Raw genomic sequence first — 24927 nt, forward strand, 5'->3', positions numbered from 1 at the left:
GGGAACGGATTATTCCCATTTTAATGGTTTTCTATGGGAATTTTTTTTTGAGATACACACTTTTCACCTTACACACTCTGTCTGGGAACCAATTAAGTTTGTACGTTGAGGTCTCACTGTATAAGCATTCGTCATTGCAAGCATAATAAATGTATCATAAGCAAATGTATGATAAATAAAAACAACAACCCTAACATCTACCTACTTTTTTGGGGAAAATGTTTTGCACCCAAAGCGCGCAAAGACTTAAAAGACAACCGACGCCTCCGGACAAATTGCATCCATGATTTGTAAAATCACTTCAAATAACTTCCACTGAGCGCATTTTAAAAAGATTCCAGCGCATATCGCTATATTTTATGTTTTAAGAAACGCGCTGAATATTCAAGAAGTCTTGTTTTCGAGATGGTCGTTAATGGCTCACGTCAGGAACGCCCCTGACCGAGAAAGCGACACAATGCATTTTGCGGTACTTGGTTTGATCTGAAAACTTCGTGTTGATGGCGAAATTAGAAGGAAAACACATAAATAACGCGATGGTGAATCGTTGTGTGTTGCACCAAGACAACTATTTGATATTCGCTGACGCAAATTCCCAGCAGACAAATCAGCCCATTTCCGACGGAGCTTGTGCGCCATCTTGTGCATTTCCTGGGATGTTACATTGGAGTGCAGACGGCTCGAATTGACACGGAAGGACTTCTTTAATCGGTTGCAAACATTTATGCTTTCCTCTTCAGAACTATTTGAATCATATTCATAACTTGATGAGTAACAAGAAATCATAGTCTCCGAATCTGAACTCTCTGAAGCCATTGTTTTGATTCTGGAGCAAGGCAGTGTGTGACCAATAGTGACGCCACGAACAAGGGCGCGGGACTTTCTGAATCGGACCAATTTCAAGCTCATTTTGTGGCAGTTTTGGGACACTTTAAGTCATTTTGTTTGGTGTTTTGCATTTGACTAAAAATATCAGCCTGCATGTTTTGGATATTTTAGATGCTGTAAAATGTTTTTCGGATGTCAGTTAGGAAACAAAAAATGGTGTCGGTTGTCCTTTAAAGCAACAACCAAAGTCCTGTCACCAGATTCCATAAAAATTAGAGCCGTTTAATTTCAGTCTGATTAACTGTCATCGAGAAGCTTATCCGGGTAAGGTGGTCGTAGTATTTTTCTTGGTCGATAAATAAGCAGGATTGATTGACACAGCAGTATATGACTGTAGTTGTAGATTGAAAGAGTTAATATATTTCCTTTGATATACAGTAAAGTCTCGTTATATCGATATCGGATATATCGATAGTCCCGGTTATATCGCTACTATTTCTGTGCACGCACGGAGAAAATTACATGCAAACAGGGTCGGATATATCGATAGTCCCGGTTATATATATATATTAAAAGGGGAAACATTATCGTGGGAACGCACACCGTGCCATAGCGTAAAGTAGCGTCATTCCGCCCACTGTCGTAAAACAACAACAGTGACATCTTGTGGATTTGTGTCTCAATGCAAGCTTACGACCACGCTGCTGTTGTTTGAGTTTATTATTTTAATAAATGTGTATTTTTTCAGTTTAAATCTCCATGTTTACGTTTTATTAACTTATATATTTTTCATTTCGATATTTTCAAATTGTGTGGGGAGATTTTTTTGCGGTTTAGGGTCACGTGACCGGACAAACACAAAAGACTACGGAGAGAGAAGAGTTCATGTTTCTGAGAACGGCCTTTTCGCTTCGATTTCAATTCACAACGCGACACATCAGCGTACTTGATATGTGCTTTAATTTATACCGTTTTATTTCCATTCATATAACGAAACAAAACAATCGTAACATGAAACAAACAACTATTCAAAATGACGCAGCCTTTCAGCTCTCAGTGGAACTGCAAACCCTCACGTAACGATGCGACTGTCAAGAATCTCCACAAGCCAAGCAAAATATGAAAACAGTGATATGACCAACCCCCAATCTCGACTCAGAGGTCAGACTCCTCCATTTTACCAACCTCTCACTAAACGTGCAGAAATGAGAGAAACCGGGCACTTCGGGTACAACCAGTAAATAAAGTGACATCCAAATCAACCGTAGTCATCAACATGAAACATTCATAGGTAGCATTGTGTAGCTTGTGTGAGGCCTTCATGGAAGGTGAAATGCGGGGTGGGGGAGGCTACCTACTTCAGATTGTCAAAGCAAAATGGCAGACTGCGGCATAAAAGAAAATGGCAATGAAGTAGCGATATGACGAGCGCCGTTGTGTCATCTTACGATACATGTAATGTACAAAATGATGTGTTCAACAACATCTACGTGATCTAGTTTATTCACAAAATACCATTTCTCATAAGACTTGAACATAAAAGAAAATATTCAGCAAAATATAAATGTGGATTACAGTAAGTAATAAGTTATTTTGGAAGTAAGGGTTGGGTTGAGGGGTGGGGGTGGCGTGGGGGGTAGTGGCATACATGCAAGAAGAAATGTTTCTGTTGAACTTGGTGGAATCTAAAACAATGCGTCCGTCCGTGTGCTCCAATTAACTCAGTCACTGCCATTCACAAATTTATTCGGGTTTAGATTTTTCATGCTTGGGTGCCGATAAAGCACTGGCAATGTTTTTTCTTTCACATAAGGGGGCAGCATTTCCCTTTTTTTCCCATGTTAGTGCTTTGTTCCAACTTCAGTTGTTGTTAAAGCACTACATAAACCAATATATTCTACAGGTAATATCCGACTTACGACCAGCTCGACTTACGACCACCCGTACTTACAACCACGAGCCCCAAACCCTATTTTTAACATTTTTAATTCTACGCCTGGCACCGCAACGCGCTAGCAGGTCGGCAACGTGTACGACAATTTTGGCGAGCCAGCCAGAATCTCGCTCTCGCACAGTAATCGACCGTGCGATGGCACCAGAGGGCGGGGAGTTTGCGAGTCATTTAGCCTCCGAGTCTCTATTCAACATTTTAAATGGATTTTGACTTATGACCATTTTGACTTGCGACCGTTTGGTCGAAACGGAACCCGGTCGTAAGTCGGATATTAACTGTATATGTATTGTATTTTGTACATCCGCCCTCATTTCAAGCTCATGTAACTCCAGACCCATATAATTTAGGAATTAACTCTTTCGGATGAAAGAAGACAGTCTAAGTTAAGTAGTTGTCTAACGCTGTATTGAATGTTTATTTATGTACAGTGATGCCTTTGCTTCCGAACTTAATTGTTTCCGAGACAGAGTGTTCCATCCTGAGGAATGATCCCTGGTAGGTGCTTTCTCTGTGATAATTTTATCTAGTTCCTCATCAATTGTGTTCTGTTTAGCTGGGTTGACAGCTTTTTGCATCAAGTGTAGAGATGGCTTGTGCGGGCTGTTTGTGGAGCCTGATTGATGGGATATTTTAACCTTGCAGTCTACACTCTGCCTTTGAGCTATCAAAGTTGAAAATCTATCACTGTCGTCTGCCTGTCTCTTTAATACCTCCTCCCCTCACTGCTGCGTAATTGACCAATCACGTGGCTTTAACCATAGACTGGGGGTGGGGAGTGGAGGACAAAAACAGTCGGCCGCCATTTTGTTGTTAGAAGAACGGGCTCGTTCGCGAACGACACATCACTCATTGAAGCAGCTTTGTGTATGAAAAAAGTTCGTATGCCAAGGTAAAGTTGTCACAAATTTAACGTTCATAAACCGAAAAGTTCGTAAGCCAAGGGGTTCGTGAACTGAGGTATCACTGGAGTCCTAAAACTCAATATTCTGTGGATTCTAGAATTTAAGTGACAATGACAAAAACCCTGGCACTGACATGGACACATTTTTGCACGTCTGGCAGTAAATGAGTTAAATCCCGAACGACGCGAAACCGATGCGAAATGTGGCGACCATGTTTCAAGCCGTAGCCTCTAATCAATTAACCATATAAAAATGATCCATTGTCATTGTTGCGATTAAAACAGCAGAAAAAAATAATCCAAAATTGGAAATGGAATAAGTGTGATTACTTTCCCGAAATAACTTGAAAAATTATACGGTGACATCATCATGAGCCAGGAACCCCCCCCCACAAATCCACCAAACTAAGCGATTTTCGCTGTTATGCATCAAAAAATAAATAAATAAAAAGTCTGGTGTCAACATAAAATTTGGGGCTTCCCTTCAGCCTCAGATTTCATTTCGAAAAGATGTTTACAATACTTGAGAATACAATCCTTGGTATAAATAAAAACAAAACATCCTTTTGTTCTTCACAATCAAAACATTTTTGGGACAAAAATCTGTTTGTATATGGATTATTTTTTTTTTTAAGTTATGGAAAATAAGTGGTGTTGATTTAAAGGACAACCGACATCACATTTTTGTTTCCGAACTGACATCAGAAAAACGTTTTATAGCATCTAAAATACCCAAAACACGCAGGCTGATATGTTTATTCAAATGCAAAACACCAATAAAAATGGCTTAAAGTGTCCAAAATCTGCAAAAAATTGAGCTGCGAATTGGGCATTTTCAGAAAGTCCCGCCCCCACTCCCGCCCCCAGTTTATGGCTTCAGATTTGGAGAATATGCTTTCTTGTTACATATCCAGTTATGAATATGATTCAAATTGTTCTGAAGAGGAAAGCATACATGTTTGCAATCGATTAAAGCATTTATTACGTGCCATTTTGAGGCAACATTGGGGGGAAATATATCACCAAAAACAGGCAGAAAATGGCGACCAACCTCCTGGGAGGAATTAGTCAGCCCGTTTCCACAGGCTGATAAATTCCTTATATGGAGCTTGGTACACTCTTCTGGCTTTTTTTGGTGCAACACAACGTTTTCAGACCAAACAAGCACAGCAATATGCATTGACGTGATGGAAGGACTGCTACAATGTGTCCTTTTTTTTAGATCAGGGGCGTTCCTTCAGTGACGTCACGTACGGACTCGTCACCAACTCAAAAACAAGACTTCCGGAATATTCAGCGTCTTAAAACGTAAAATATAGCTATATGTGGTGGAATCTTTGTAAAATATGTTCAGTAGAAGTCATTTGAAGCCATTTTAAAAATTATGGACACAACTTGTCCGGAGACGACGGTTGTCCTTTAAAGGACAACTGACACCATTTTTCGTTTCCTAACTGACATCAGAAAAACGTTTTATAGCATCTAAAATACGCAAACACGCGGGCTGATATTTTTAGTCAAATGCAAAACACCAATAAAAACGACTTAAAATGTCCCAAAACTGCCACAAAATGCACTCGGAAATGGCGAGATTCATACAGTAATTTGTGTCAACTTAACACCTTCTTTATGGTGTTACCGCAATTGGTAGTCTTGGTGCGACCCACTTCAGGAATCTTCATCAATTCGAAAGCAAGACTTCCTGAATACTTAGCGCGAGTCTTAAAAGGTAAAATATCACTATATGCGGTGGAATCTTTGTAAAATGCGCTCGGTAGAAGTCGTTTGAACTTATTTTACAAATTATGGACGCAACTTGTCCGCAGGTGTCGGTTGTCCTTTAATGTATTTTTTGGGGGGGAATTGCACATAGCTAAGGAGTACATTTTTGTGCGGGGTTGGGGGTACTTTTGCCAATCTTTCAACCTTTCATGCACCCTGTTAACCTGACAACATGATAAAATGTCCACAGAAGTAACCTGGATGGTTTTCAAATGGACATTTTTTCACCAAATATGACGCGGGTCCCTCCCTTGATGTTCTTTCTATTTGTATCATATTTGCTAAATTGCCCCATTTTTCGTTGTGGCCTCCATCAAGTCGACGACAGATGAGCTAGCACCAAACTAATGCGCTGGAAGCTCGATAGAAAAGTCGATATGACGTCGCCATACAGGCACAGCAGCATTGGTCCAATCAGTGTTGGGCAGAGGGGTGGAGGAGGGCATGGGGGGGGAGGTACATTGTCCAAAGGCCTTTAAAACAGGCGGCACCTTCAAAAGGGAATGAAAGCAAAGTGACACTTGTTAGTTTGAAGGTCATTATACGAATAAACAAATAAAAGAACAAACAAGCAAATGACCGGAAAAAAAACACAAAAAAATGGATTAATAAATAGATGAATAAATAAATATTGGATGGATAAAATAATTGATGAAAAAATAAAGAAATAAACAGCTAATTAAATAAATAAATTGATAAATGCGTAGACGAATAATTAAATGAATAAATGACAAAATGAATACATGGATAAATAAATAAATGAATAAATAATAGGTGGATAAATAAATTGATGAATGAATCAATAAATAAATGACCAAATAAATACATAAATGGATAAATAAATGGATACATAAATTGATGAATAAATAAATATACGAAAAAATAAGTACAGAAATAAATGGATAAATAGAAAAATACACAAATTAATGAATGAATGAATCAATAAATGAATAAATTGGTGAATAAATAAATAAATAAATGATCAAATAAATGGATAGATAAATTGACAAATAAGTAAATATAAGACAAAATAAGTGAATAAATAACTAGATAAACAAATACCTGAAATAAATAAATAAATAAATAAATAAATACACTGATGATTTAATTAATAAATGGATACATAATTGATGAATAAATAAATGACCAAAAACTAAATACATTGATAAATAACTAAATAAATGTAAGACAAAATAAGTAAATAAATCAATGGATAATTAAATAACTACATGAATGAATGAATAAATAAATAAATAAATAAATAAATAAATAAATTGATGAATGAATGAATAAATAAATAAATGCATACATAGTTGAGGAATAAATGAATACATAAACGATAAAATAAATAAATGGAAAAATAAATTAATGAATAAATAAATATAAGCCAAAATAATTGGATAAATAAATAAATGGATACATAAATAAATAAATGAATGAATAAATAAATAAATAAATGGATTGATGAAAAAAGAAATAAATGGATAATAATTGAGGAATAAATAAACACATAAACGATCAAATAAATAAATGGATAAATAAATAAAAGACAGAATAAATGAATAAATTGATGAATAAATAAACAAATAAATAATTGATGAATAAATAAATACATAAATGATCAAATAAATAAACGGATAAATACATTAATGAATAAATAAATAAATAAATACAGAAATAAATGAATGAATGAATGAATGAATGAATGAATGAATACATAAATAATGACCTGACTTCTCTAGCACTCAGGCGAGGGCGACGCTGTGGGCTGACATTTGTTTTTCTGCAATGAGACGGGGCATTGATACATTGAATTATTAAAATATTGCAACATACGCTACGTGCGTCATTCCGGTAGCCTCGGACTCTTACCTTCACATGCAACTGATAGTGCAGCATCTGGTCTGCCAGCCAGGGGTGTCGGAGAGCTTCCGTGGCGCTCATCCTCCAACTTTTGCTCTTGACCAGCAAACGCGTGATGAAGTCTTTGGCCTCTTGAGAAACATCAGTGAATTCTTCTTCCTCAAAGTTCCACTGGCAGGCCAGGATGTTGTTGAGAGTCTCGTTGTCATCGTCCCCGAGGAACGGAGATAAGCCGCTAAGTCTGAATGGAACGTGGAATGGAAAGAAAGAGTTAAGGAAGAAACGAATGAGCGAAAAGGATGTGAAGAAACGTCGGCGGTGGGAACTCACAGCATGTAAGTGATGACGCCGAGGCTCCACATGTCTGTCGGGAAGGAAACAAACTCATAGTTGATGACTTCCGGGGCCAAAAACTCAGGCGTTCCAAAGTTGACCTTCAGCTTTTCTCGAGGTTTATACCTGGAGGGGTGGGGGGCATGAGATGTTTCAAATCGTGGCGAAGTCATTTTTTTGACCACACTTTAGTTACGATGGCGGGCCAGATTTGGCCCACGGGCCTTAACTTTGACACCTGTTATGAAAGGGATTATCCAGCTTGCTGAATAGAAAGAGAACTAGCTAGTGATTAAGCTAGCTGGTGATTGAGCTAACCAGCAAGCTAGCTAGCGAGTGTGATGGAGGAGCACGGAATTTCACAAGTTTGATTTGCTTTCACAGGCCGAATAAAATGATGTGGCGGGCCAGATTTGGCCCCCGGGCCTCGACTTGGACGGGCGTTATGTAAGGATTAGTCAGCCAGCTGAATAGAAAGGAGCTAGCTTGTTCGCTAGCTAGCTCGATAGATGAACATGGAATTCCACAAGATTGATTTGCTTCGACGGGCCCAATAAAATGATGTGGCAGGCCAGATTTGGCCCCCGGGCCTTGACTTGGACACCTCTTGTGTAAGGATTAGCCAGATAGGTGAATAGAAAGGAGGTAGCTTGCTCGCTAGCTATCTCGATAGATTAGCATGGAATTCCACAAGTTTGATTTGCTTCGACGGGCCCAATAAAATGATGTGGCGGGCCAGATTTGGCCCCCGATCCTTGACTTGGATAGCAGTTATGTAAGGATTAGCCAGCTAGCTGATTAGAAAGGAGCTAGCTTGCTCGCTAGCTAGCTCGATAGATGAGCATGGAATTCCACAAGTTTGATTTGCTTCGACGGGCCCAATAAAATGATGTGGCGGGCCAGATTTGGCCCCCGACCCTTGACTTGGATAGCAGTTATGTAAGGATTAGCCAGCTAGCTGAATAGAAAGGAGCTAGCTTGCTTGCTAGCTAGCTCGATAGATGAACATGGAATTCCACAAGATTGATTTGCTTCGACGGGCCCAATAAGATGATGTGGCGGGCCAGATTTGGCCCCCGGGCCTTGACTTGGACACCTCTTGTGTAAGGATTAGCCAGATAGGTGAATAGAAAGGAGGTAGCTTGCTCGCTAGCTATCTCGATAGATTAGCATGGAATTCCACAAGTTTGATTTGCTTCGACGGGCCCAATAAAATGATGTGGCGGGCCAGATTTGGCCCCCGATCCTTGACTTGGATAGCAGTTATGTAAGGATTAGCCAGCTAGCTGATTAGAAAGGAGCTAGCTTGCTCGCTAGCTAGCTCGATAGATGAGCATGGAATTCCACAAGTTTGATTTGCTTCGACGGGCCCAATAAAATGATGTGGCGGGCCAGATTTGGCCCCCGACCCTTGACTTGGATAGCAGTTATGTAAGGATTAGCCAGCTAGCTGAATAGAAAGGAGCTAGCTTGCTCGCTAGCTAGCTCGATAGATGAACATGGAATTCCACAAGATTGATTTGCTTCGACGGGCCCAATAAGATGATGTGGCGGGCCAGATTTGGCCCCCGGGCCTTGACTTGGACACCTCTTGTGTAAGGATTAGCCAGATAGGTGAATAGAAAGGAGGTAGCTTGCTCGCTAGCTATCTCGATAGATTAGCATGGAATTCCACAAGTTTGATTTGCTTCGACGGGCCCAATAAAATGATGTGGCGGGCCAGATTTGGCCCCCGATCCTTGACTTGGATAGCAGTTATGTAAGGATTAGCCAGCTAGCTGATTAGAAAGGAGCTAGCTTGCTCGCTAGCTAGCTCGATAGATGAGCATGGAATTCCACAAGTTTGATTTGCTTTGACGGGCCCAATAAAATGATGTGGCGGGCCAGATTTGGCCCCCGACCCTTGACTTGGATAGCAGTTATGTAAGGATTAGCCAGCTAGCTGAATAGAAAGGAGCTAGCTTGCTCGCTAGCTAGCTCGATAGATGAACATGGAATTCCACAAGATTGATTTGCTTCGACGGGCCCAATAAGATGATGTGGCGGGCCAGATTTGGCCCCCGGGCCTTGACTTGGACACCTCTTGTGTAAGGATTAGCCAGATAGGTGAATAGAAAGGAGGTAGCTTGCTCGCTAGCTATCTCGATAGATTAGCATGGAATTCCACAAGTTTGATTTGCTTCGACGGGCCCAATAAAATGATGTGGCGGGCCAGATTTGGCCCCCGATCCTTGACTTGGATAGCAGTTATGTAAGGATTAGCCAGCTAGCTGATTAGAAAGGAGCTAGCTTGCTCGCTAGCTAGCTCGATAGATGAGCATGGAATTCCACAAGTTTGATTTGCTTCGACGGGCCCAATAAAATGATGTGGCGGGCCAGATTTGGCCCCCGACCCTTGACTTGGATAGCAGTTATGTAAGGATTAGCCAGCTAGCTGAATAGAAAGGAGCTAGCTTGCTCGCTAGCTAGCTCGATAGATGAACATGGAATTCCACAAGATTGATTTGCTTCGACGGGCCCAATAAGATGATGTGGCGGGCCAGATTTGGCCCCCGGGCCTTGACTTGGACACCTGTTATGTAAGGATTAGTCAACTGGATGAATAGAAAGAGAGCTAGCAAGGAGCTAGTTCGCTCGCTAGCTAGCTCGATAGATGAGCACAGAATTACAAAAGTTTGATTTGCTATAATAACACAATTTATCTTCAAAATATTGTCATGAAAAAAATGTGATTGCATTTACAGATTATCGACGTTACTTCCAGGGTGAGGAAAAATTACAATCCGAAGTCAGGAATAATGACTGTTATTGTGGTTCACATTGGAAATTTTGAAATTTTGGGTCAGACTTTAGCAAGCATAATGGCACTTGCTTGATGAATAAATAAATAAATAAATGACCAAATCAATAAATTAATGGATAAATGAATAAATGGATATATAAATTGATGAATACATAAATATAAGCCAAAATGAGTGAATAAATAAATCTTCTTTTCCTTTCGGCTTTTCCATTCAAGGGGTCGTCGCCACAGCAAATCAGTGTCCTCCATCTTTAGAGGTTTGATCCGCATGTTTGTTTTGGCCAAGCTTTTGCGTCGGATGCCCTTCCTGACACAACCCTCTGTATTTATCCGGGCTTGGGACCAGCACAAGAAGACTTATGTCCCTTTATGGCTACAGAACAAGCAACTCGCTCAGTTAAAAGGCTCCCAAACACAAAACGGTCATCGGTACAGCAACATAAAAAAAAAGCAACCAATGAAATTTATTAAATAACAGATAACATGACAAAACAATGACACAGAGTCATTCATTCTTAAGCACTTTCTATATGCTCTTTGTTACATGGAGCAGTTCCAGATGAAAGAGGAGAGGATCAAAGTGTCTCTTCACCATGATGATCATGATGGATAACAGACCAATTTTTCTGCCTAATTTATGTTCCAAATTCAACTAGAATATTAAGAAAATTAATGTGTTTAGCAATGTGTTAATAATAATAATAATAATAATAATAATAATAATAATAATAATAATAGATAAATAAATACACGAATGTATAAAAAAATATTTAAAAAATAAATAAAATAAATACATACATAAATACATAAATAAATTTGTGATCCGAATAAAATGATGTGGCGGGTCAGATTTGGCCCCCATGCCTTGACTTTGACACCTGTGAAGTAAGGGATTCCCCAGCTAGCTTAATTGCTAGCTCGCTTGCGAGCGAGCTAGCAATTAAGCTAGCTGGCGATCGAGCTAGCCAGCAAGGTAGCTACCTAGCGTGATGAATGAGCATGCAATTTCACAAGTTTGATTAGCTTTCGCAGGCCGAATAAAATGATATGGCGGGCCGCATTTGACCCCCCGTGCCTTGACTTGGACACCTGTGTTTTAAATCTTTGAATACAACAAAAAAAGGTAATTCTCGAAAGCTTGAAAGCTCTTACCTCCGGGCGAGACCAAAATCGATGATCTTTATCTTATTTGTCGCTCTGCTGACACAAAGAATGTTCTCTGGCTATAAAAACAAGATCAGACATGAAATATAAGCGGTCAAAATGACTCTCAAAATGTGTCAGAAATGATTCCAAATATTTGTTTGTACCTTGAGGTCGAGATGTAGTATGTACATTCGGTGCATGTACTGCAGTCCCTCGCAGATCTGCCGGATGAAGAGCACCGTGTCAAACTCGGTCAGGTTGCAGTTCTCGTCGATGATGCGGTCGAAGAGTTCGCCTCCTTCCACGCTGGAGCGTACAAATAATAAGAAGAATTTGCATGGGAGGGGGATGTGGGTGGTCATGGCACAGTATCGACTTACTACTCCATGATCAGGATGATGTCGTGACGAGACTCGAAGGCGGCGTAGAGCTGGATGAGATTGCAGTGATTGAGTTGGTTCATCACCTGGATCTCGTTCCTCACCACGTCCTGACGGACGGAAAATAACGGCTCAGATTTTGCAACTGCAAGTGTTTGATTTCAAAATATGTTTTTTAACTCATTCACTGCCAGATGATGTGCAAAAATGTGTTCACTGCAGTGCCAGGGTTTTTGTCATTGTCACTCGAAATGCAGGACCCAGAGAATGTTGAGTTTCAGGACGACATAAATATTCAATGCAGCGTTAGAAACCTTAGACTATTTTCTTTCATCAGAAAGAGTTAATTCCTAAATTATATGGGTCTGGAGTTATATGAGCTTGAAATGAGGGTGAATATACAAAATACAATACAATATCTATTTATAAAGTGCTTTAACAACAGCTGAAGCTATATCATAGTTGTAATTTTTTATGTATTTACATATTTATGTATGGATTTATTAATTTTATTTATTCATTTATTCATTCATGTATTTAACTCAATGACTGCCAGACATGTGCGAAACTGTGCGATGCAGTACCGGGGTTTTTATCATTCTCACTCGAATTCCACGACCCACAGAATATTGAGTTTTTGGACGACATAAACATTCAATGCAGCATTAGAAACCTTAGACTTTCTTCTTTCATCAGAGAAAAAGAGTTAATACCTAAGTGATATGCGTCTGGAGTTATATGAGCTTGAAATGGGGGCGGCTGTATAAAACACATGCATAATGATTTATTATAGTGCTTTCATAACAGCTGAAGCTGGAACCAAGCGCTAACATGGAGAAAAAAAATGGTGCACCCTAATGGAAAAGAAAAAAACATTGCCTGACCAGCGCTTTATCAACACCCAAGCATGAAAAACCAAAACCTTCTTGAATGGCGCTCTACATCATATTTTCAATTCCCGAATACATTTGTGAATGGCAGTGAATGAGTTAAAACAATTGGAGCCACCATAAGATATAAACACAGAATAGCAAGATGTAGTCGCTACTTTGTGCACTGCACCTTTTCCTTCTGGCTCCGGGCCTTAATGATCTTGGCAGCCAACGTGAGGCCAGATGAGTTCTCGATGCATTTGTGGACCTGCCCAAAACGCCCCCTGGTGGAAGAGAGTAGATAGGTCAGAGGTCACCAACCTCTTTTAGATAAGTTGATGGTGTTTGTGGACCGGCAAGATTTATTTATTTTTTCACCAAAAACTTTAACACGTGGTTTAAAAGCTTTCATAGTGACGAAAAAAAAAGTTAGATATTTTTTCCACATTAGTTTCAAATGGTTTTATTCAATGGAGACTATTATGAATAATATTATAATATTATAATAATATAAAAAATATAGACTGAAATATGAAGAACTATGAAGAGAAATACATTCTTTCTCCTGGGATGTGAACATAGTGAACAACTTATACTAAAACAAAACACTATCACATCACACTTGTGCGATGTACTACTCTGAATACCATTTATGTCACTACTACTACTACTACTAATAATACATAGTATAGTAATAGTAGCATTAGTAATGTTATTATTGGTATTAGTAGTAATAGTAGTAAAGTAATAGTAGTAATAGAAGTAATAATAGTAATAGTAGTAGTAATAATAGTAATAGTAGTAGTAATAAAAGCAATAGTAGTAGTAGTAATAGTAATAATAGTAATAATAGTAATAATAGTAATAGTGGGAATAATAGTAATAGTAATACTAATGATAGTAATAATAGTAATAGTAATAATAATAGTAATACTATTATTCCTAGTAATACTACTAATAAAATAAAAATAACAACAACAACAACAACAAGAATAAGAAGAATAAGAATAAGAATAAGAATAAGAATAAGAATAAGAATAAGAATAAGAATAAGAATAAGAATAAGAATAAGAATAAGAATACATTTCATTTACAAGCGCGTTTCAAAACTCTCAAGGACACTTGACAGTCACACAATGAATTCACGAGTGATTTTTTTCCCTTCCAACAAGAAAAATGAGATGAGGCAAATTATGACTCTATAACACTGGTGTCAAAGTCAAGGCCCGCGGGCCAAATCCGGCCCACCACATCATTTTTTTTCGGCCCGCGAAAGCAAATCAAACTTGTTAAATTCCATGATGATTGCTAAAATCTGAGCCAAAATTTCATATTTTTGGATGTCAACCACAATAAAAGTCATTATTCTTGACTTCAGATTTGAAAGCGAGTTATTCATTAATTTGCTGTGTGCTCTATATGTAATATTTGAAGGATTTAAACATTCTAATGAGTTCCCCAAATTCATAACGGCCCTCGAGAGGAAACCATAACTACAATGTGGCCCGCGGCAAAAAATGACTTTGACACCCCTGCTCTATAATATACTCATATATGAATACAATGTAAATTCCAAAAAAAATATACAAAAATGGGGCTTGGCTCACCCTCCCAGGACTTCGTCTCTGTTGATGGAGTAGTAAGCCGCTATTTGATGAGGTTTTGGAGTGACGATGCGATGATCGAAAGGTGCCGATGGCGGAGGACTGGAGTCTAAAAAAAACAAGATTCACCATTCAAATGAGGAGGTGATGATAAAGGCGAAGGGATCCAAATCACAAGGTGCAATCCCGATGTCGAAACATTATTGGCTGCTTTGTGTGTCAATTTCTGAAAAGAAAGAGTGATTTAGTATTTATTTATTTATTATTTTTATTATTATTCTTATTATTATTCTTATTCTTATTATTACTATTATTATTTATTTGTTGTTTGTTTGTATGTTTGTGTGCGTGTTTATTATTTTTTTATATTTACGTGCCTGTTTATCGGTTTATTTATTTATGTGTTCATCCGCTTATTTATCAACACATCAATTTATTTATTTATGTTTGTGTGCGTGTTTATTTATTTATTGGTTTATTTATTTATTTGTTCATCGGCTTGTCAAAGTCAGCTTTATTGTCAAATATGCTCATATGCATGACATACAGCACAGATGAAATTAATGTCCTCTCGGACCCAGCGTGCAAGGCACTTATAACGTGGCTAAAAAGACAATTAAAATAATTGAAATAAAAAAAAAACATTAAAATTAAAATACAATTGACAACAGACAATACATGTAATTTCTGAATGTAAAGTGAGGTAGTGTCATCTGGAAAGTGAGGTAGTGGCGTATATAAAGTAAGGTAGTGACATATGTAAAGTGAGGAAGTGCCGTAATGTAGTAATGCAAAAACAAACAAGAAAGGGTTGAAGCGAGGTCTTGCAGAAAAAAATTAAAAAGAGTTTAGGATGATAGTACAGCATGTAGCGTGTACTCAGAGTTTGGTGAGTGTGGCAGTGGGAAGGGGCAGGGAGGGCAGGGATGGGAGGGAGTTGAGTCTCCGGACTGCCTGGTGGCAGTATTTATCCACACATCAATTTATTTATTTATTGATTAGTGTTTGTGTGTGTTTATTTATCTCTTTGTCTATTTATTTATGTATGTGTCTGTTTATCAGTTAATTTATTTATTTGTTCATCCGCATATTTATTTATTTATCTATCCACTTGTCAATTCATGTTTATTTTTATGTATGTATGTATGTATGTATGTATGTATGTATGTATGGATGGATGGATGGATGGATGGATGGATGGATGGATGGATGTATTTTTTGTGTTTGTGTGTGTTTATTTATTCATTTATTTATCTATTCGTCTATTTATTTATGTGTCTGTTTATCGGTTTATTTATCCACATGTCATTTTTTTTAAATTTATGTAGAGTATGTATTTATTTGTTTTTGTGTGTGCTTGTTTATTTATGTATTTATTTTTTTATTTGTTTATTTATTTATTTTATTTGTGTGGGTGTGCTTGCGTATGTATTTATTTATCAATCCACACATAAATGTATTGATTTATGTATTCATGTATTTATTTGTGTGTTTGTGTATGTGTTTATTCATATATATATATATATATATATATATATATATATATATATATATATATATATATATATATATATATATATATTTTTTTTTTTCATCTATTTATTTATCCACACGTCAATTTATTTTTACGTGTATTTATTGATTTATTTTCGTGTTTGTTAATTTATGTATTTGTGTGTTTATTTGTATATTTGTTTATTTATTTATTGCTTCTGAACCTCCTTGTAATGACATTACTGGACAAACGCCCGCCAAATCCAAATTCTGTATTCTTTGACCCCTTTAGTGAAAGAAGTGAGGCCCCCCACCTATGAAGAATTCCTTCACGTCCGACTGCTGCTTGTTTTCCTGCGCCGCTTCGGCATGGACGGCATCCGAATCGTCCTTGTTGGTCTTCTCTGCCTCCAACGCGATCTGGTCAGCATTTGGATCTTGACCGCCGTCCACTCGGCTCTTTTTCAGATCTTCCTTCGCCGGATCTTCGTCGGTCACACGGCGTTTGCTGCAGGCGTCGGCTTCGCCGACGTCATCCGAGCTGCAAACGCAAGCTAACGTCAACGCCGTTATTCGCGCAAAATGAGATGAAAAATCGCCAAAATACCTTTCAGGTTTGACGCTTGGACTCTGTGAAGCAACGTCCGTTTCAGAGTCCGTCCCTTCATCCCGTTGGTCGCCCGTCTTTTCCGCGTTGAAATCTGGCGAATCGATGTCGAATTCCACGTTGTCGTCAGGGCCCGAGTCGTCAAAGACGTCTTCGTCCTCCTTATTAGAATCATTTAGAATCAAAGTGGACGACTCGAGATGTCTTCCATCTGCCCTGTCGTCCGCTTTGTTGTTTCCGTGAGAATGGTCGATGTTCTTCTGGTTGAGTTTTGCCACCTGCTCCGGCAGAACCGACCCTGTCAACGGGTCTTCTGTAGGGAGAAAAAAAAAGCTAATTTTATTGATTTTTTTTTTTTGGCCTTTCAACTGTCCTCTTGGACGTCTTTCCGCTAGTGAATGATGAGCCTACCTGAAGTTTCGACAGACCTCCTCTTCTTCTGGGCTTTCAGGTTCACTTTGCCTTTCTCTTTGTCATCTTTTCCCTTTTGGAAGACAAAAAAAAAAATCTAAATTCAGCATGGACAGCTTTGATCCTCCCCCAAGCCGGACTTAAACTCTTTCTTTCTATCTATTTAGCTTTCTTTTAGCTATAAAATGTCAGCGATATGACAGTCAGACACTGTGGACAGAGACTCTGAACCAGAAAGGTTGTCCCTACTGCCGGTAGGGAACGCAGTCATTCATGACATACGTCTGAATTCTGCGCCCCTCTGCCAAGCTGTTTATTGAGAATACATGCAAATGAAAGTGATAGATTAGTAAAACATAGTTTTCTTGATTATAATACCACACCTCTGGACGTTCTGAGCACCAACAGCTGGAAGCAATAAAAAATCGTGTTTCCCATGAACTGATAAGTTTGTAACCTGGCTAATGACCTCTTCCTGTGATCAGGAGTTTGAAGTCCTAAATCACCCCTGTGATAAGGACTACCCCAAGTCCTAAATTACTCCTGTGAAGCTGACCGTTTGCTGTGTCCGTTGACCTGATTGACCCCAGGTCGCCCGTGCTTGAATTGTGAATTGAGTCACAAGTGTTGACTAAGCATACAACAGCATGAAACTTTTAAATATGATAACTTCTTATTCTCTAATCTCTATCATATAGATATCTAGGTGGCTGGTTATCTGGATAGCTATCTGTTGGCTATCCATTAGCTGGCTGGCTAGCTTTCTATCTATTTAGCTTTCTATTAGCTACATAGTTATCTAGGTGGCTAGCTATCTTGCTAGGTATCTGTTGGCTATCTATTAGCTATCTACTAGCTGACTGGCCAGCTTTCTATCGATTTAGCTTTCTATTATCTACGTAGTTATCTAGGTGGCTAGCTATCCAGCTAGCTATCTATTGGCTATCTACTATATTAGCATCAACGCAGGAGAGTACTACTAATGTAGCACAAGGATGCTAGGTCTGCTGACCACGGGTTCACCTTGGTTTTAGCCACTCCCAAAAAAATCCAGTTTGATGATAACTAACACTTGAATGAAATTTATCAAAACATATCACCAATAAGTTATTTTCAGACTTGGCACGTTTTCGTGTATTTAAGAAGAAATAACTGAAATTACTTGTAAAATGTCTTGAACTGATAGCCAATGGCGCTTGGTCTCATTTAGCTATTTGCAGCTCCAAAATTAACTCGGCAAAGCAAAGGTTATGACGGGAAAGTCATCCGGCGTAGAAAATATCCTAAAAAAAATCTTAAATAGTGTTGGCAAACCCAAAGTGGAAAACATGGACTAGCTTGAATTTATGACAATCGCTATTAGCTTCTGAAAATGTCTTTTCAATACCGTTAGCTTCCGCTAGTTCTTAATAGCAGATATCTTCTTTTCCTTTCGGCTTTTCCCTTCAAGGGGTCGCCACAGCAAATCAGTGTCCTCCATCTTTAGAGGTTTGATCCGCATGTTAGCTTCCGCTAGTTGTTAATAGCAGATATAATAATAAAGACAATAAATAAATAAATAAATAAATAAATAAATAAATAAATAAATAATAAATATTAATGGCAATAAAGATGATTCTGATTCTGATTCTGATTCTGAATAATAAATAATAATACCCTGTCCTGTGGTTGTGGAATGTCCTTGAGAGTTTTGAAGGGCGCTTGGAAATGAAATTATTATTATTATTATTATTATTATTATTATTATTATTATTATTATTATTATTATTATTACTATTGTATTGTTATTGTATTGAGGAGAGGAGATTGTTGTGTAATGATCATCTTATGTAACTTCCGGGTTGAGTGAACACTGACGGGTGTGGCTGCCGTTGCTCACACACAGAAAAAATATCCTGTGACTGTAAAGTGTCCTTGAGAGTTTTGAAAGGCGCTTAGAAATGAAATGGATTATTATTATTATTATATTATTATTATTATTATTATTATTATTATTATTATTATTATTATTATTATTATTATTAGCTATCTACTGGCTGCCTAGCTAGCTTTCTATCTATTTAGCTTTCTATTAGATACATAGTTATCTAGGTCGCTAGCTATCTAGCTATCTATCTATTAGCTATCTACTGGCTGGCTAGCTAGCTTTCTAACTATTTACTTCCAGGTTGAGTGAACGCTAGTGCGTGTGGCTGCCGCTGCTCACCCACAGAAAAACTCATCCTGTGACTGTCAAGTGACCTTGAGAGTTTTAAAAGGCGCTCATAAAGGAAATGTATTATTATAATACATTATTATTATGAAAGAAGTAGAAAAACAAAATACAGAAGCTGCTGAAAAGGCAGCCACTCTCGCGGTGCAATCTTGAAGTCAAAAAAATAACAAAAACTAAATAACAAATAAAACTAAAACATAAATATGAGATTTTTTAATTTTCCAACTACGGCACGGGGCCATATGCGATCCACCATCCCTGTTTAGCGGCCCGCGACATGTCCCCAAAAAACAAACAAATAAATAAATACTAAATAAATGGGTCACAAAAATGGTTGCCATGACGACTAATCCAAATATCTGTAGCTGTCCACTCCAGTGCCAGGGTTTTTGTCATTATCACTTCAATTGCAGGTCCGACAGAATATTGATTTTTAGGACGACATCAACATTTCGGACAGCGTTAGAAACTTTAGATTCTCTTCTTTCATCAGAAAAAAAAGAGTTCATTCCGAAGTGATATGGGTCTGGAGTTATATGACCTTGAAATGGGGCGGCTGTATAAAACGCATGCATGTTGATTTATTCTAGTGCTTTAATAACAGCTGAAGCTGCAACAAAGACGCATGGGAAAAATGGAAATGTTGCCCCCTAGTGGAAAAGAAAAAAAAACATTGCCAGAGGTCTGACCAGCGCTTTATCAACACCCAAGCATGAAACAGCAAAACCCGAACAAATTCTTGAAATTCTTCATCATATTTTCATTTCCCAAATAACTTTGTGAATGGCAGTGAATGAGTTAAAACAATTGGAGTTATATGGGTCTGGGGTTATCTGAGCTTGAAATGGGGGCATATGTACAAAATACAATACGTACATATTTGTTTATATAGCGCTTTAACATCAGCTGATGCTTCGATGAGAAGGTTTCTTCAGCCGTCATCTGTACAAAAGTGAAGGTTTCGGACGTTTCGCCTCCTATCCAAGAGGCTTCGTCAGCGAACTAAAGTCTGACTGGTCGTATCGGCCCCATTTATATATCCCTAATGTCCAGACATGGTGGCGCCGGACACAGCTATGATAGGTCCCTACTCTCAGGTTGGGGGGGCAGAGGACCCCTCCCTGTGGCCCCACTGATTGTTCCTACATTCCTGACTAACGACTGGTCTATTACCCCCACTCCCACCGGTATCACCTCATCAGCATAACGACCCTCATCAGCATTACGAAAGTTGCCTAACCTGTTTTGCCTAAGCAGGCTATTGTATGAACGATCCAAATTGAACCTCACCCCACCAGACCGGTTTAATGAAGGATTTTGTTGTTTTATAAGAATCGCTTCTTTTACCCCCCTTTCAAACCAGGGAGGGGTCCTCTGCCCCCCCAACCTGAGAGTAGGGACCTATCATAGCTGTGTCCGGCGCCACCATGTCTGGACATTAGGGATATATAAATGGGGCCGATACGACCAGTCAGACTTTAGTTCGCTGACGAAGCCTCTTGGATAGGAGGCGAAACGTCCGAAACCTTCACTTTTGTACAGATGACGGCTGAAGAAACCTTCTCATCGATGGACCACTCCCGTACGACTGAGAGCTTACACAGACGTATCAGTTGATGCTGTAACAAAGCGCTAACATGGACAAAAGGCAAATTCTGCCCCCTCGTGGAAGGGAAAAAACATTGACAGAGGTCTGACCAGTGCTTTATTGGCACCCCACTAAAGAAAAACTAAAACCCGAACAAATTTGGGAATGGCAGCGAATGAGTTAAGCAGCGCAGTCGGACACCAGCGGTTCCATTAGCCGGTGCTGATAAACGCCATTTTTAGGCCCAGATAACCAATCAGAGTAGAATCATTTACACCCTGCCAGACAAGTGGTTGGGGGAGGTGGGTTGGAAGTACTTAACATTACAAACTAGCAGACCGACCAATCGGGGAACAGCACAACTAAATATAGACGTGTTGCCGGGCAAACATTCCGGAAAGTCTATATTTTCACTTAAAGGACAACCGACACTATGTTTTTGTTTCCTAACTGACATCAGAAAAAGGTTTTATAGCATATAAAATACCCAAAACACGCAGGCTGATATTTTTAGTCAAATGCAAAACACCAATAAAAACGACTTACAGTGTCCCAAAATTACTTCAAAATGACCTCAGAAAGTTTCAGTTTCAGAAGGTCCCGCCCCCTTGTTCGTGACGTCACGCCAGGACGTCTTGCCTTGCTCGAGAATCAAAACAATGGCTTCAGAAAGTTCAGATTCAGAGAAGATGCTTTCTTGTTACTCATCCAGTTATGAATATGATTCAAATAGTTCTGAAAAGGAAAGCATAAATGTTTGCAATCGATTAAAGATGTTCTTCCGAGTCATTTTGAGGCGTCTGGACTGGACTCCAATGTAGCTCCCAGAAAATGCTTAAGATGGCGCCCAAGCTCCGTTGGAAACGGGCTGATTTGTCTGCTGGGAATTTGTCAACTTGTATCAAATAGTAGTCTTGGTGCAACACACAACGATTCACCATCGCATTATTTATGTGTTTTCCTTCTAATTTCGCCATCAACACGAAGTTTTCAGACCAAACAAAGTACCGCAAAATGCATTGTGTGTCACTTTCTCGGTCCGGGGCTGTTCCAGACATGACTGGAATCGTCACCAACTCGAAAACAAGACTTCCGGAATATTCAGCACAAGTCTTAAAAGGTAAAATATAGCTATATGCAGTGGAATCTTTGTAAAATGCGCTCAGTAGAAGTCATTTGAAGTGATTTTACAAATTATGGACACAACTTGTCCGGGGGCATCGGTTGTCCTTTATATGTCAAAGAGAATCATCACGACGGCGTATTTTGGTTCCATATTTTGGTCCACATATTTGAAACCCAAATGAGGTTAGCAAGACCTGAAAACAAACATAAATCGGAAGAATAACGGAATGTTTCGGATTCCGAACACGTAAAAGAAATGGAAAGTAAACGTAAAGCTAGCTATCTGTTAGCTATCTATTAGCTAGCTGGCTTTCAATCCGTGTTACTTAGCTATCTATTAGCTAGCTAGCTTTCTATCTGAGTCACTTCCGAGTTGAGTGAAGACCTAGCTAGCTATCTATTAGCTACTATCTTATAGCTAGCTAGCTTTCTATCCGAGTGACTTACGGGTTGAGTGAATGCTGGCGCTTGTGGCTGCCGCTGCTCACCCGCAGAAAAACGTATCCTGTGACTGTAAAGTGACTTTGAGAGTTTTGAAAGACACTTAGAAATCAAATTTATTATTATTATTATTATTATTATTATTATTAAAAACCCAATCGGGGTCTTTAGACTCTGGGTTTGGAGTTCAAAGCAAAGATGGTGAAGCAGCAATTGGCTGTAATGCTGCACACATTTTGAGTCGGTTTTGAGTCATTTTTTGAGGCTCACCTTAGCTTTGAATTGACTCGGGGGCTTCTTAAAGAAAATCTTCATCAACCGGGAGCTCTTAACCACGTCTCCGATGAATCCCATCACCTGCTGGGTGCCCTCGGCCATTTTTTCCAGCGCGTCCAGCCTGCGACTTTGACTGTCCATTTGCTCGCCGACCCTCCCCGCCGCCCCCAATAGCCGCTCGCAAACGAGCGCGACGCGGGAACCGTCGCCCGTTCCAGCGTCAGCATCACCCCGAGCCTCTTCGCCCATCGCTCTGACATCCCGGGACAAACCGTCCAAGCGGGTGAGGACGGCCTGCTGCATGCTGAGCAAACTCTCCATCTGAGAGGTCAACGCGTCCATGCGGCTCTCCAGGTAGCGTAGCGAAGCGTTGTGGCAGGAGGAAGTGCAAGTGGCCGGGCATTTGTCCAATCCGTTGAGCGAGAGTTTTCTGCCGGCGGATTTCTGACCGTGAAGCGGCATGGGGTCATACATTTTGGCTATCGAGTTGACCAAGCTGGAGCTCATGACTGATTTGTGTTTGATTTCTTCTCAGAAAGAAAACAGAAGCAATCATTGAAAAGCTCCTGGCAGTCATTCAGGCAAAAAATAAAAGAATACTAGTCAATAAAAATGAGTGGATAGTTCTTAGCGAGAAAGAAAAATGAAGCGGCTCAGGAAAAAAGGACAGTTCAGCGTTGACTTTTAACCAGCGCCGATGGCTCGCCTCCAAATGAAAGTTCAGCCCTCCCTGCCCGGCGGATGTCAGGGAGTGGGCGGCTAGCGTTAGCTCGAGTGGCTGAATCGATGGGGGGGGGCTAACAGAGAGGGCTGGGGGGGTGCTCTGTGGCATTTGAGATGCTTAAAAGCCCTTCGCTTAGGTGTTAGAATCTGGGGAATTTGGGAACTGACTGTACCGCCAGTCCAACAAACAAATGGAACCCCCACACGCACCCCCCGTGTTTGTGTGTGAACACAAGTTGAGCGCGCCGAGATTTACTAAATGGAACTGTTGATCCAGGACACATTCAAAGATCACCATTTTATAAGAACATTTTTGAAAAAGTTTTAAAATCACCATTTAAGAAAGAAAAAAAATTGACATTTTAGATTTGTTTTTTAATTTTGAAAATCATCATTTTAGAAAAATAGAAAATCGCCATTTTAGAAAAAATAAAAAACATTTTGAAAATCGCCATTTTACAATTTTTTTATTTAGAAAAATTAAAAACATTTTGAAAATCGCCATTTGATATGTTTTTATTTTTTTTAATAACCATTTTAGAAAAATGGAAAACTTTTTTTTTTTTACAATTACATCTTTTTTTTAATGAACCATTTTGAAAAATTGAAAACTTTTTAAAAATCGCCATTTTACAATTTCCAATTTTTTTAAAGAACCATTTTAGAAGAATTGAAAACATTTGGAAAATTGCCATTTTAGATTTTTTTTTTTATTTTGAAAACCACCATTTTAGAAAAATTTAATACATTTTGAAAATCGCCAGTTTAGATTTTTTTTTAATTTTGAAAATCACCATTTTAGAAAAATTGAAAAGATTTTGAAAATCGCTATTTTATAATTTTTTTTCAATTTTGAAAATCACCATTTTAGAAAAATTGAAAACATTTTAAAAATCTCCATTTTATATATATTTTTTTATTTTGAAAATCACCACTTTAGAAAAATTGAAAGCATTTTGAAAATCGCCAATTTGGATTTTTTTATTTAAAAGAATCACAATTTTAGAAAAATTGAAAACATTTTGAAAGTCGTCATTTTGAATTTAGAATTGTTTGTTTCAAAAACTATTTTAGAAAAATTGCTAACTTTTTTAAATTGCCATTTTTTTAAAATTTTGAAAATCACCATTTTAGAAGAATTGAAAACTTTTTTTTAAATCGCCATTTTACAATTGTTTATTTTTTTAAAATAACTATTTTAGAAAAATTTACATTTTAAAAATCGCCATTTTACATATTTTTTTAATTTTGATAATCACCATTTTAGAAAAAAATGAAAACATGTTGAAAATCGCAAGTTTAGATTTTTTTTTTATTTAGAAAAACACAATTTTAGAAAAATTTAAAACATTTTGAAAATCAATTAAAAAAAATCACTGTTTTACAATTATTATTTTTTTAAAGAACCATTTTAGAAAAATTGAAAACATTTTGAAAATCAATTAAAAATCACCGTTTTACAATTATTATTTTTTAAAGAACCATTTTAGAAAAATTGAAAACATTTTGAAAATCGCAATTTTAGATTTTTTTTTAATTTTAAAAATCACAATTTTAGAAAAATTGAAAAGATTTTGAAAA

At 38.3% G+C, this 24927-nt stretch overlaps 1 protein-coding gene and 1 long non-coding RNA gene across 4 annotated transcripts in view; one reads left to right on the top strand and one right to left on the bottom strand.

Annotated features, from left to right (window-relative positions):
• The first annotated feature begins 1859 nt into the window (after positions 1-1859).
• Positions 1860-16391, top strand: LOC148895314 (uncharacterized). The gene is made up of 3 exons (XR_016115604.1): positions 1860-1989; positions 14478-14644; positions 16253-16391. It is a non-coding gene; the product is annotated as an uncharacterized LOC148895314 (long non-coding RNA).
• Positions 1983-24927, bottom strand: part of mylk4b (myosin light chain kinase family, member 4b) — a 37985-nt gene continuing 15040 nt past the window's right edge. For 2 of the 3 annotated variants that reach the window (XM_089001348.1, XM_089001349.1), the window contains exons 2-13: positions 16979-17051; positions 16568-16880; positions 16275-16501; positions 14470-14575; positions 13053-13146; positions 11991-12100; positions 11775-11916; positions 11617-11687; positions 7659-7787; positions 7338-7569; positions 7195-7248; positions 1983-5956 (exon numbers count right to left, since the gene is read on the bottom strand). In XM_089001348.1, coding sequence (XP_088857474.1) covers positions 7204-7248; positions 7338-7569; positions 7659-7787; positions 11617-11687; positions 11775-11916; positions 11991-12100; positions 13053-13146; positions 14470-14575; positions 16275-16501; positions 16568-16880; positions 16979-17051 — 1542 coding nt within the window. In that variant the 3' untranslated portion in view covers positions 1983-5956; positions 7195-7203. Of the gene's footprint in view, positions 5957-7194; positions 7249-7337; positions 7570-7658; positions 7788-11616; positions 11688-11774; positions 11917-11990; positions 12101-13052; positions 13147-14469; positions 14576-16274; positions 16502-16567; positions 16881-16978; positions 17052-22617; positions 23327-24927 lie in introns of those variants that run through there. The other variant, XM_089001347.1, reaches the window with a different exon arrangement.

The sequence above is a fragment of the Hippocampus bargibanti genome, linkage group LG07 (genome assembly GCF_051943395.1).
Source record: "Hippocampus bargibanti isolate YZ-2025 linkage group LG07, ASM5194339v1, whole genome shotgun sequence".
NCBI lineage: Eukaryota > Metazoa > Chordata > Actinopteri > Syngnathiformes > Syngnathidae > Hippocampus > Hippocampus bargibanti.